Source organism: Ahaetulla prasina, chromosome 6 (assembly GCF_028640845.1).
Source record: "Ahaetulla prasina isolate Xishuangbanna chromosome 6, ASM2864084v1, whole genome shotgun sequence".
Lineage (NCBI taxonomy): Eukaryota > Metazoa > Chordata > Lepidosauria > Squamata > Colubridae > Ahaetulla > Ahaetulla prasina.
In genome coordinates, this window is record NC_080544.1 from 37,760,847 (window position 1) to 37,775,727 (window position 14,881).

The 14,881-nt window shown below is 39.8% G+C and overlaps 1 protein-coding gene across 7 annotated transcripts in view; it reads right to left on the bottom strand.

The window, feature by feature from the left end:
* PWWP2B (PWWP domain containing 2B) overlaps nt 1-14,881 on the bottom strand; it is a 50,514-nt gene that overhangs the window by 11,279 nt on the left and 24,354 nt on the right. For all 7 annotated transcript variants that reach the window (XM_058188192.1, XM_058188194.1, XM_058188190.1 and 4 more), the window contains exon 3: nt 5,819-7,481. In XM_058188192.1, coding sequence (XP_058044175.1) covers nt 5,837-7,481 — 1,645 coding nt within the window. In that variant the 3' untranslated portion in view covers nt 5,819-5,836. The remainder of the gene's footprint in view (nt 1-5,818; nt 7,482-14,881) is intronic.

The following is a 14,881-nucleotide window of genomic DNA, read 5'->3' on the forward strand; positions in this document are numbered from 1 at the left end:
AAGCTACTATTCCTACTTCCTATTTTTCCTACAACAACCTTGTGAGGTGGGCTGGGCCGAGAGTGCGACTGGCTCAAAGTCATCCAACTGGTTTTTCATGCTTAAGGGAGGCTACAACACAGCCTCCCGGCTTCTTAGTCACTGCACCAAAATATGCCCACAATACAGGTGGTGTATAAGCCAGCTGTGCACTGTGTAAAACTTACAGCTACTTAATTATCAACTTTTAGTGGTGAGCACATTCAAAACTAGAATAGAAAGGAAAGATTTTGGTTTCGTAACTTTACCAGGTTTCTGACTGCAAAGAGAAAGTAATTTTCTTCTGGTGTCCTTAACTTTCATTATTTTCATGTACCAAAAAGTCTTGGAACAGTCAGGCCACAGCCTAAGACAAATATATTTTTCATAAATTTGCTGAAAGAGAGATGGCCCAAACATTAGCTTTCATGTCTCATTTCAACTTGAAAACAAATAGTTATGGTACTAAACAAGAGCCTAAATCACGATCCGGAAGAGGGTGGATCTGAGACCTATCAGTAAATAGCAGGAGTTTGTGACTCACAATAAGAACAATCAAAATAGTGTTTTCCTTTCCTTCAACTTTGGTTGAAACTACTGTATTAACAAAACTTTTGGGAAAAAACAGGGCTGGTTTTCAAAGGCTACATATTCTACTGTGCTGAAAACAAATTTCCTGGACAGCTTGTATTCATGATATTTTATTCCTTAATTTTAAGTATGTGCGCCAGAGGAGCCTTCACTAAGAACATTTGAATCTATATTGATAAACTTTGGATTTTAGGAAACTCTTTCGTATGTATACATTATAGATACAGAAGTTAAAAAAATGTTCACCTGCAATCTAAGACACAGAAAAAATTCTGGGGTTTATAGTGCATATGTAACAAAGAACACTGTGTAAAAGATACACTATAAAAATAGCAAAATCCAAGTTTCTGTTGCTGGTTTTGGTGCAACTTTACTTGATTTACAACCTTGGCAACTTTTAAGATGTGTGAACTTCAATTCCAGTCAGCAATGCAAATCTTATGACTTCTACCATGTATCTTTTGGAGTTTCTAGCGGGGAATTATGCAGCCATTGTATATCCTTGACAGAAGATTGGTACACTTCTATCTGGGATGGTTGTCCTCTTCCACCGAGCATGCAGCATCAGAAGAGATGCAACGGAGCAGGAAGGAAGGAAGGGGACACCCGTCTAGCCAACCAGATCAGCTGAATCAACCCTGGCAATCAATGGGGTGACAGGTTGCAGCCAGATCACCCACACATCCATGTATTTTTGGTGCAATGTTCTTTGTTTACAAATTTACTATAAGCCCCAGTAATATTGCTGTGTCTTATGCTGTAGATCAGGGGTCTCCAACTTTGGACGCTTTAAGCCTGGCGGACTTCAACTCCCAGAATCCCCCAGCCAACAAAGCTGGCTTGGGGATTCTGGGAGTTGAAGTCTGCCAGGCTTAAAGCGGCCAAAGTTGGAGACCCGTGCTGTAGACGAACGCTTTTCAGACTTCTGAATCCAAATCCAAATTTAATGTATATGCCATTTCCTGCAATCTGTGCAAGCATCGACAAGCACTTCTTTCATAACCATCAGCAAATCAAACCAACCATGTGAAGCTTCAAGAGATCTGGCTGCTATAATATTTAAAAGGAGGAGACATTGCTCAGATTAACTTCTTTTGCAAAATTTTGCTTAGCTAGTATTTTGCAGAGTCTCGGTACCCCCATTCTTCCACTAATTTGGAGACAAGGAAGTATTCAGCTTTAAGCCAGTGATTCTGCAGTGGCTAGAATCCTTCCCAAATAGAATTATCTTGAGAAATGCACAAAACCATTTTGACTTTTCTGGAAGAGTTCTGATTTTGATGCCTTCAAGGGGAAAGGCCTTCAAATTACGATACCTCCTGTGTGCTAAAAAATAAACATAAAATTCAAAATGTTTGCATATGTATATTTATTTGATTTATGCCCTACCTTTCTTCCCATAGCAGAAAGTAATATATATTCCTTCAATTATTTCCCACAACAATTCTTTCAGTAGGTTGGGCTGAGAATGATTAGTCTAGAGTCATCTAGGGAACTTTTAAGGCCAACTCTGGACTTCAAGAGTCTCTCTAATCCTAGTCAACACCTTAATCACTGGTTCTCCACTGTATCAATCAAATACCTGTGCTTCCCTGCAGGCAGTGTGTTGGGGGCCCTGTACCACATTTAAAAATTCCATAAATTACATTATCCTCAGACAATTTATGAAGTCAAGGGATAAATTACAGTGTAACTTTCAATATCTCTCACTCTCACTTCTCTCAACCTTACATGAACTTCAGCATTACTATTTATAGCTTCCACATAAATAACTCCAATGTCTCTGGTCCTTTAATAATAGTTGCCTAATACTAGTTCTTAACAATTGCAATTTCATTTGTCCTCATTTTATACTTTAACAGCAAAACTAAATATATTTAAAGATGCTTTGCAAATGCAAAGAAAACCAACTATAAAATTCTGAACTCCTCGGCTCTGTCCATATCTAAGTAGAATATCCCTTGGCTTCATAAATTATCTGATGATACAAATTGCTTAGCCAATTTAGCTGATCTCAAAAAGACTAACCAAGATGGACCTGGTTAATGCTTGGGTGGGAAACGATAGAAAAAATCAGGGCTGTAAGCTAAACTGGAAAATAAATATATATCCCAAAGAAAGGCATTGACAAACCACTTCTGTATTGTTGGCAAGAAAACTACACTAACCACCACCTTATTTCAAGTCTTTATCTTAGGCAAAAATACAACTGCAGCCTTAAGAAAGACTTAATATTGCAGAGTAGACAAGATTCTCAGCAGTTGTTTTCTTCCTTGCAGTAATACCAATCTTGCTTCACAGTATTAAGAAAGAGGGAAGAAACCTCACAAGGTTAAACGAAATGAAAAACTTGAATTTCTTAAAACAATTCTATTCAGATTGCTGCCTTTCCATTATTCTCAAAGCCTGTGTAAACTTAGTTCATTCCACCATTGGCTGAAGCAGCGGTCCCCAACCTCTCCAGTTTGGTGGTTCGGCCTGGCAGGGGAATGGGCATGTGAGTGGCAGGCGCACCTTCATACGTCTATTTGTGCAGGCAGTGGGTGGGCATGCCCACTGCTCGCATAAATTGTGTTTCCATGTGAACAGAGGGTGCTCGCAATTGCGTGCAAAGCTCCACTGGCACAAGTGGCAGGCACTTGCACTTGCATGTGAAGTTCCACTCACGCGAGCGAAGCGCATGAGTGCACAAGCTAAAGCGCTCTCCACTCACACAAGTGGAGCTTCATGCATGAGTGCAAGCACCCTCCCGCTCACATGAGGGGAGCTTCATGCCTATCATTGCAAAAGTGAAGCTTCATGTGTGCCCTTGTTCATCTCTCCCACAGCCCAGTTTGGACTGCAGCCTGGGGGTTGAGGACCTCTAGGCTAAAGCACTAATTGCTATTTCTTCCAAAGAGCCCTGCATTCTTATTAGTGTCTGGTAGTTACAATTTACATTTTGAAATTGGGTAGCAATAGGAATCATATTTCAGAATCCTACTGGTCCTTACAGATAATCAATTTGTGGGTCAGAATTGCAATTACCACCTCTTGCTTCCTATCCTCTACTCCAGGATTAGTGGAACTATGGCCCTTTTATTACTTGTGGACTTAAATTCCCAGAATTCTTGAGCCAGTCATGATCTGCTTGAAGCCAAGTGGCCAAAGAGCCAGCCTTTGCTAACAGGAAAAGATCTTTGGTATACAAGGAATTATTCTTGAACTTCACATGCATCATTACAATCATCCAGTGGAGATGCTCCTTCAATTTCCTGGTCTCAGCTTAGACCAGGGGTGTCAAACTCAATTTCATTGAGGGCTGCATCAGGGTTGTGTATGACCTCCGGGGGGGGGCAGCAGTGTGGTCAGGGTGGGTATGGACAGCTCAAGGTCACTCATGTTGGGGGCACCTGTGGTGGCCCAAGTACTCTGCCAGCAAAAACGGGCTCCCGAGCTCTGTTTTCGGCTGCAACGGCCTCCTGCAACCCTCTGCCAGTGAAAACGGCACTCGGGAGGACCGCACGCTCCATTTTCGCTGGCAGAGGCACCGCAGTCTGAATCCTCGCTGTTTCCAGGTGGTCCCAAGGGCCAGATCCAGTCCCCAGGCCTTGAGTTTGACACCCCTGACTTAGACCATCACTTGCTTGTACAATAAATTTTTAAAAATATTTTTTACAGAATTAACTTTCAGTGTAACAAAAGAGCAAACATTTTTTTCCCCTTCGGTAAGTGGTTACATTCATAATAGGAGACTGGTGAAGAAGTTACCATGTGAACACAAAACACACAGGAAAAAAAATAATTTTCTTTTCTTGAAGAAAATATTGCTAATCTTTCCTTGGTTCTTTCTGAGTTCAGTACTCAGATTTAGCTTGGCTCCTAATCAATATAAAATGTTTAAATCAGGAATTTAGTCTTTGGTCTTTAAAATTAAAACGCAGACATAAATTAACTGTGTTGATAATCTGAATTAGAACAAATATGGCTAACTCAAGACTAGAAAACACTGTGCAGAGCTTAAGTTCTCCAAAATCCTAATTCAGGAAAAAATGACAACTATTAAAAATAAAAACAAAAAATGAAGGGGGAGGATGATGACAGTAATTTAAAAAATGGATGAAAGCCAACACCTTGAATATGCATTCAGCTATGGTTTTAACATAATGTAGAAATAGGCTGTGAACATGCTAATTAGATTGTATCAGATGTCTTGATAGTCCCAGAAAAAAGACCCATACATCACTAGCCATGCCAGAAGCATATCTCTTTCAGTTTCAAATCTTCTCCCCAGAGTCTTAATTACTGACTTCTAATTGGCTAGAGATGTAAATTGTGATTGTCTTAGCAAGCTCATTATTACATTCAAGAATCCAAGTATCACAGTCTCAAAAGCAACCTAAAAAGATTGATTTCCAGAATTGGAATCCAGGCAAATTGTAAAATGCTAAATTCTCTTAATGTTGAATAAACCATGAAAACTAAATCATTGTAAGAGACTTCTCTCATCCTTTTCTTTATCAGAAATAGATTACCCTTTACCCTTATTTTTTATAGCTCAAGTTAATATGAACACTCTTCTATGGCAAAGGTCTGTAAGCATGCCAAAATTATGTCGCTGAGGGGGGTGGGGGAGGCTGAACAGAATGTGGAAGAGGCATAGAATCTGCCTTAAAAATATCAGTCTCTTTTTTTTATTCTTTAAAAGTAAGCTTTTATTTCTATGGTCATCCATATCCAAGACCAAAGGAATTAAGGAATTCCCCAAAATATATTGCCTGTCACATAACATAGAATCAATACAAAGCAATTACCATAAGAACATGTCAGAACTTATGTGCAAATTTCTTTCAAATGGATGGTCTGTTCACTTTGATTAAAAGAAACAAGATGAAGAAAAAAAGACAAGATATAGCTCTGATAAGGTATTTAAACAAGATCCTCGATAAATATCTGTTCCATTTTTTTTAACAAAAGTATGAAGTATTACATCAATGTGGCTTTATTTTAAACACTGAAGCTTCTAGATGGGTTTTTTTTTAGGGATTAGGAATAATCCTTACAATTTTCAGTAGTTACACTGGAGTGTTTGAGACAGTATTAAATAGCGTACTACTAATGTGTGCACCCCTGAAATAGGAGTATTCTCTTGAACATTCAAAGCAAAACAATACATGTATCTCTAAACCAATTTTTTACTACAAAGGGGTTATGCACCTCTATAACTTACTTGTTTTTGAAGACAAAATTATGTTTCAAATTGTGTTAAGAGGTCTCTTATTTCTGGAGTCAAATGTTCCACGGCCTTCGCAGCTTCCGTAATAGCTTTCCGATACATCCCTTTCTTCTTACGGTTAAATCGTAGTTTGAAATATTCAGAAAAAGGGGATAGTTTTGATAGTGACAAGAAAGAGGTTGTTGGAGAACCAAACCATGAAACTTTTGCTTCCTGCCAGGAAGGGTCTCCATTTTCCTTTTGGCTAAGATTTATGTCAAGAACACGGGCGGGCCACCAAGGAAAGCCATGGATTTTGCCCCAAACAACATCTCCGACTGAAACAGTCCTTCCATCTTCAGTCACACATTTGGAGACACTTTGGGTGTGTAGTCTAACAGTCAGTGGGGGCACAATTTTACGGTCATCTTTAGAAGATGAGGAGACAGAGGCGTCATCCCCAGGTAAAAAGTCACATATTTCTGGCGATGCCACTTCTGAACTGGAAGATTTAGATTCATCCAGGCTGTCATTGCTGCACACAGACAAGCTGGAAGAGTCCGCTTTCCGTTTGCGATAATTCATGAGAAAAGCCAAGTTATCGTGTCCATCTTTGCCTCGAGGAAATCTTTTGAAGTCATCATCTTCACAGGAACTCCCTGAAGACATCTCAGCTAGACTCCGTTCTGCAGACTCACTGTAAAAAGCAGCTGCCGCAACAGCAGCAGACTCTCCGCTGCTGGAAAGAACATTCATCTCATCGATAAGTTCGGCTTTGTAAATGGAAACATTATCCCCCTCACTGAGCCGGTGGGGCTTCAGACGGATTTTGGGCGGGGGCACATCTGCACTGGAATGCACAGGCCTAGTTAACTTTAGCTTTGGAATGGAAGCATGGTGCCCACCGGATTGCTTGTCCAGAAAACATTTGCTTTCCTGATCTTGTTCTGAGTCTTGGGCCTCATCTTGGTTGTCCCCACCATTCTGGAGAAGTCGCTGAGGGCAAAATGGCTTCCCGGAACCATGAATGCGGGAGGGAATTTTCACAACTTCACCTTTTCCCTGAGGGGTGCTGTAAGATATTTTTATAACTGGAGTCCTTTGCAGCTGTTCCCCGGAAAACTTTTCATCCTCTCGCCTTTCTCTTTTTCTCTTTTTCTCTACGTATTCAGATTCGCTGTGTCTTTTCTGTTCCTTATCTTGGATGCTCAGCTTCCTCTGGGTTTTTGCATTTTGGTGGGCTTTGATACCCTCCTCTGGATTCAGAGTGTTCTTGCATTTCTCACAAAGCACTTGCCTTGGTCTCAGCCTAATTGTGCTCATGATGAGCCTCCCAGGGTCTCTGTTCCGGGACAAGCGCCTCTTTGTCCTTTTTATAGTTTTCGGAGGTGGCTGAGGTACCCACTGATTATATGTGTGCCGTAACCATAATGGAGGGGGGAAGGGGGCTCCTTCAAAATAGGGAGGGTAAGGAAGAACACTGCCCGTTGGTGGTGGAGGCAAGAGGGGAGGGACTTGTTCCTCTCCGTTGGCCTTGGTGGGTTTTCCTTCTGAACACCACTGGTCAGTCTCCAGGTCTATGGATGGTCTGTCTTCAGTTTTCCCATTAGTGCAACTTTTGTTAAGAGGATCCTCGGTCTTTGGTAAGGAAGCTGGTGGAACACAAAATAGTCCAGACCTAGATCATTGTAGAAAGAAAGAAGGGAAGAAAAGAAAGTGCAACATCAGAATTGATTGAACTGTACTTCCCATTTCAGATTATACAGACAAAGGTCAACATTAAACTTCTATAATTGCACAGAAGTAAGATGTTAATTCCACAACCCTGAAAAAGCTTGATTTCCAGTTTCAAAGTCCAGCATGTAAGAAACTGGACTGCAGTTTATGTCTAATACCACAAGAATGTTTATAAGTTATATAAGACAATATATCGTTGGCCTGATTGAGTAATGAATAAATATATTACTCTTTAAGATGCCACAAGACTATTGTTTAACAGGGTTTATCTAAAAAATGCGAGGAATCAGTAGCCTGATTTTTAAAAAAAATAAAATTGCTTAATGGGAGTGGAAGGTAACCTATTTATTTAATTAACTTTATTTAAAATGAATTTTGTCATTGCAATAGCCCAATATCTATGTTGTAGCATTTCTATTTCCCCCCCTCTACTAGCCAGTCTTGCCTAGGTAGGTAAAAATTTGCAATTTATGGCTACTAGGCTACTGATTAAATACAAGTTGCCTATTTTATACATAGGTATTCAAACAAATATAGGAAGATATACAATAGAGCAAGCAAGTATTAGGATGTCTTATAGCAAGAGAATGGATTACTTGAAGAAACGTTTCCAGGATAGTAGCTGGCTGCATCAGAAAAAAGCGGTTGCTAACCAGAACGTATACTATATAGGTAGTCCTCGACTTCATTTAGTGACTGTTTGAAGTTACAATGGCACTGAAAAAAGTGACTTATGTCCATTTTTCACACTTACGACCATTGCAGCATCCCAATGGTCCTGTGTTCCAAGGTAATGTCCTTCTGACAAGCAAAATCAATGGGAAAGCCAGATTCACTTAACAACGGTGTTACTAATTAAACAACGGCAGTGATTTCACATAGCAAATATGGCAAGAAAAGTCATAAATTAGGCAAAACTTACCTAGCTAATTTCTCACTTAGCAACATACATTTTCGGCTCAATTGTGGCCACAAGTGAAGGATTACCCATAGTAAATTGTTCAACGTCTATAGCTCTATAGCTGATTATCAAGTTCTATTATTTAAAAAACCAGTTTTGCCGTATCACAAAACTCAAATGAGAAATGCTACTGAAATTTGTTGCTTTTATGTCAGGCTATCTAGACAAAGATGAACAATTTTGGGGGAGCCTAGAAAGAAGATCTGAACGAAACTTCAGTGTACTTTTTTGTTCAAATGCCAATCACTTCCATCATGTCCCTGTTAAATTAGTAACACCGTTGTTAAGTGAATCTGGCTTTCCCATTGTGACTGCTATCAGGACATCCCTTGTGCTTCCTATTGAATCCACACCAGTTACCATGAGAAGTGTCATCTGAAGCCCAACTTTTGAAGTCATTAAGCAATCCAATTTCACTGCCTACGTGGGTCCTTCACAAATTCAAGGGAAAACAAAGGTGTAAGAAGGGGAGTTCATTCATCACCATCATAAACAAGATAGACATTTACTCTACAGGTGGTGAGAAAATGTTTTAAGCCCACACAAACATTTATTTCCTTTGCAAATGAATTTGTCAGCTGCCACCTTATGTTTGCTTGTGTTTCCCTGCTATGTGGTGACAGACTGCCATGAATCTTGGGAGGGGGAATGAAAAGAGGAATGCTTGGGGAAACTGAAAGTAAGTGCTTTAACTCCTCAAGATGCTGCCTCAAGGCCACCCAGCTGGAACAAACAAGGGGCTGCATACCAAACTGCACTTGGACTGACCATTATGAAAACATCTTGCATGAACCTGATTGGTTACACTGGGATGGGCAATGAGAGATAGTTATGGGAGAGAAAAGCAGAACTTCGGAATTTTGGCGCATGATTCTCAGTTCTGGCTTTGGAATACTGCAGTATTCGACCGCCAATAAAACTATAAATTTCTCAACAAATGGAGCCAAGGATCGTTTCTACCTAGAGGTTTAAGTTGTGGCAGGTTTGACAGAATTCTTATTAGCAATCTCTGCTGTACACAGGGAACCGATAACAAACATGGCCAATTCGCATAAGCATTTCCTTTAACCTTAATTTTTCCCATTTGATGCTGATTCATTTGCCTGAATTTGAGCTAGATCGGTCTGCAGGAAGCAGACTTTTGACTGTTGAAAATAAGGTTTATAAAATAACAACTTTCTGATAGAACATTTTGAAGAAAGTCCTTAATAGGAGGTACAGTTTGGGGAGTAAAAACACTGCAGCGGGAGAATTTGCAGACAATTCAGATTTTTAGGTGTAGGCTTTTCATTAAGTTCATGATATAGCCTGGATCCTGAAGCTGAAATTAAGACCATAATGTTTAATGGAAAAGCAAGCTAATTTAAATGCATCTGAAATGTTTGGGACAATTTTTTTTTTTCAGAATAAAAAGATATTTCATTAACTAAAGATACTGAGGCAGAACTGTTGACTTCAAGAATTTCAAATAGACACCAATACTAATCTCATCAAAAAGTACCTCCAGACATATATAAAATCATCTCTAGGCAGTTGAAGGAGGAACTGGAACAATATGGACTGGCTTCAAAATCATCAAATAAATGATATTAAAGTGCTGTTCAGGTGCCTGGAGCGTCTCCTAGTCTGAGTGGGGAAAGAACAAATCAAGACTCCAGCCTAATAAAAGTGACTTTGCCTTGGAAAGACCACCAACTCCAAGGAGATTTTACTATTAATTCTGAATGGGATTGTACTCCCTGGGGCAGATGATTTGCACTTTGAAGGTCCTATTGGACTCACAGCTGCTGTGAACAGGTGGCAGTTATAGCCAAGAGGACTTTTGTTCATGTCCATCTTATTGTGGCAACTGTAACTTCTCCTGGAAACTTAGCCATCCTTTAATTGGACAACTGTAATATGCTCTACATGGGGCTGCCCATATATAACATTAAGCTACAATTGATCCAGAATGCAGTGGTTGGCAGAGCTTTCATGTAGCACCTATATTTGAAGAGAGACCTGGTTGCCAATTGGCTTCTGAATAAATTTCAAGGTCCTGATTGTCACCTTGAAAGTTCACCTTGCTTCAGAGCTTCGGTATCTATACGACAGCCTTTTCCCCGTAACATCTACCCTCCACCCCCAAAATAAGGGTACTAGGACAGATTCTCTATGTGCACCCTGAATTCAAGATTACCCCTTTCAAGTGTCAAGGAAGGAAGCATATTTTTTTTCTATTTTCAGGAATAACATTTCTTCGGTATGTGATTGGTCCCTTCCCTCCCAGTCTTCAGAAATTGATGGAAAAATTGGTACAGGTTGTCATAACAACCATGGGGGTTATTACGATTATCCCTCTGGAACATGAGTCGGTTTTTAAAGTCTGGTCATGAGTCTGTTTTATAATTGATTACATTATATGGTGCTGTTTTTAATTTCATTGGTAATCTGTTGTTTTTAATCCAAATGATGTATTGGGGAATTGCATACTGCTCAGGATCAGTTGATTCGAGAAACCTATAAGCTCTATAAATAAATAAATACATACATACATACATACATACAAGCAAATTAAAATGCTATAGGAGGAACAGTGTTTCAAGAGAAAGAAGGAAACTGCTTTATACTGGGGAATGTAACCTGACCTGAAGTAGCAGGCGTTTAGAGAAGAATTACACTACGGAATTCATTTTGGCAACTCCAAAGGAAATGCTACAAGACAGTCCGAGTGCTTACTGGCCAGACAAGAACTTCTGTATTACCTTTGAATGGAACCTGAGTTTAAAGAGAGGTGCCAAGATATGTATCTAATTTTGTATCTAAAACACAATATAAAGGTGGTCTTTCGACTTACAACCCCCATTGCAACCAGAATTTAGGTTGCTCAGCAAGGAAGTTGTTAAGCAAATCTGGCTTCCCCCATTGACTTTGCTTGTCAGAAGCCACTGGGAAAGTTGCAAATGACAATCATATGACCCAGGCATTCAATCCATCATAGATTCATGCTAATTGCTAAGTGAGCAAATTTGGACCATGGGGATGTTGCAACAGTTGTAAGTCGTTTTTTCCCCCAATGCTGTTGCAATCGTTAAACCAATGGTTGTATGATGAAGATTATCTGTACCATCTTCCTTATTTTTGCTCAAAGCCATTTTAAAAATAGGAATACTCTCAATGGGTTTCACAAAGAAAGAGGGTCGATTCTATATAGAAATATCTGGTGGCTTTAGTTTAAATTAAAAATAATCCATTACTAGACTAAGCATAGCGAAGACATTAACGTAAGTGTTGAAATGTTGAGGAGGCAATTTTTAATTTGGAGGCAATTTGGCAGTGGCACTTAACAAGGATAAAAGGAGGAAGTAGTTTGTATGACCTGTTTTGCTGGAATTAATGATTCCAAACTCAGATCTTCTGGCAACAACTATGGGAATTTCAAAGCCCAATCACATTACACAAACTCCAAGCATGCCTCTAACTCAATACAACCCAAATTATTTACTGATTAATTTAATAGATCTAGAACATGCTACAATATAAAGATTTTTGGGGAAGGGAAGATAAAATTATATTCTATTAGCGTCCCTAATTCTGATTTTTTTTCAAAAAAATATATATAAATAAATCCAGTCGAACACAACCTGTAAGTGCATACACCTTGACATATCACACCATCATGGATGGCATGAGGATAGATAATGTTGATTGGGCTACACCAACTTGGGTGCATCCGAGTGTGTGAAGCCCATGGGTATCAAACCTGTGACGTCACATTGCCGTCACATGACACACCACAACATTTTTTCCCTTCGCAGAGCTGGGGTGGGCATGGCCTGAATGTGATGCATCTAGCCTGCGGGCCGCCAGTGACACCCCTGGTGTAGCCCAATCAACATTGCCTACCCCACATCATCCATGACTGTGTGACGTAAACATATCAAGTTGTATGGAATCTTTTTCTATCTTATTCATAAATGAGCATGGCATTTTAATACCATGTTTCCCCAAAAATAAGACCCTGTCTTATATTTTTCTGAACCTTGAAATAAGTGCTTGGCCTAATTTTTGGGGCGGTCTTATTATTTTGAGGTACGTGGAGCAGGATGGGGCTCCTCTTGCTGTCTTACCTGATTTCCAGCTCTGCATTTAAATATTTTTGAGGAGGGCTTATTTTTGGGGGGAGGCTTATTTTACTGCAAGCACTCAAAAGCCCAATTGGGCTTATTATCAGGGGATGTCTTATTTCGGGAAACAGGGTACTGGTAGGAGAGAAAGAATACTCATCATGTTCACCATCATTATCTAATAAAAAGACCCTATCTATCTCAATTAATCCATGCAAGCTTTGTTTTACAGTCTGTATTAAGATTTAATCCAAACCCTAAGCCCTGTTTCTCAAACATGGCCATTGGCTAAAGCTCTGTGTTCATTAACTAGAAGCAAAGAAAGTGCTCTGTCAGACAGCAGACTAAATGTCTTTTCTGTTAGACTGAAGCAGGAGCTGGCACACTCGGATCAAGGAATGTATTCAGTGGGGAAATCACATGCCCAAAATTGGTGGTGCTGGACTACAAAATGATCACATGCCTTATTTTCCTTTTCCTCTTAAGCTTCTTCTCATTTCTCACTGACATAATTTTTTCGTGCCACCTCACTTAACCCACTAAATTTATTTATCTCACACATCACACATTGCAGATTTTGGCCAGCTGCAACCAACTTTTCTTGGGAGGTGACCCTAAACAGAGCCAAACCACCAACTGTCTTGCAGTACCAGCACAGTGACCACAGACAGCATTCCTACAAGGATTGGGTGAAATAAAACAATGTTAAATAGAGCAATTGTAGTAAGAGAAATGTGTCGCTCAAATTTGGCCACAAAAGAGGACAAGGCTGAAGAGGATCAGCAAGTCTTCTATGGGTTAATTACCCCTGGTGCACAGGACAGATTTCCAATGAATGAGATTCATATAACAAAGGATTTGTAGAACCAATGCCCCTTAACAATTAAATGAAACAACAGACTGCTGAGGTGGGCCCCAAGGAGTTTTGATACAGAATATCCTGCACTGGCAGATATTTGGGTTTGTAAGGTTTCTGAGATGCTCTCCTGGATTATTTCAGAAGCCTTGATTTTGCCACATAAACATTGAAAAACCAACAGATTACATTTTGGGCACCTGGTCTAGCAAACATTGTCCTATGTGCTTTTGAAGTTGCATCCATTTTTTTGATAATGACTTGCTACTCTTAGATATTGACGTTCACATGTCCCTACGTGGCATTCCTTATATGTTTCAGACAGTTGAATGAAGCATCCTTTACACAGGGGAAAAAAAACACAGAACCTGCAAATCTATAGAAGAAAGAATTTAAAAGCTGTTGCAATGCTGGTACAACAGGGGGAAAAAACAGCTGACAAAACACTGGGTTGATTGAAGTCATGTTGGCAGCATCTGAAGCTTCAGCTTTCTTTGTGGAGGGACTGCAGCAATGATTTTGTCTCAGATCTGCAATTCAAGGGTCAAACTCAGCCAGGAACAACACTCCGGTGTATAGTTTCTATGCCTAGGGAAAGAATTTCTGTGTAACACAGGTCAGAGGCCTCCATAAAAACGCCTCCTTAAAATTAGTCTGCTAAGATGCATTGTGTGGTCTATAATTAAGGTGGTTAATACAACTTATCCTCATATCCTGGTTCTTTCCAAATCCATTCTACCTGCAACTTACAAGCTCACCAAGGAATCAGATTTGCTTTTCTAACATTTTTAGTCGTGCTTACTGGACATTCATAAACACAGCAAGGCGAAAAAGGATTTGGCAACAGTGTTTTAGCATCACTGCAATCTGTAGTACTGTTCTGATACTGACAACATCACTGCAGTACAAAAGCAAATACAGGTAGTCCTTGACTTAAAACAGTTCGTTTAGTGACTATTCAAAGTTACAACATCACTGAAAAAAGTGACTTATGACTGTTTTTCACACAACCGTTAAGAGCATCCCCATGGCCATGTGATCAAAATTCAGATGCTTGGCAACTGACTCATATTATGATGGTTGCATTGCCCCGGGGCCATGTGATCACCTTTTCCAACCTTCTGACTAGTGAAGTCAACGGGTAAGCCAGATTCACTTAACAACTGCGTCACCTCATAATTTAATGAGTGCAGTGACTCACTTAACAACTGTGGCAAGAAAGGTCATAAAATGGTGCAAAGCTCAGTTAACAAATGTCTCACTTAGCAACAGAAATGTTAGGCTCGATTGGGGTTATAAATCAAGGAGCTACCTGTTACTTGTGACTGTTCGTTTAACAACAGTTTCAATCAATGGTAACCTCAAAAAGGGTACTTTACAGCTACCGAACCATCACAAAATGTCACACGCACACCCAT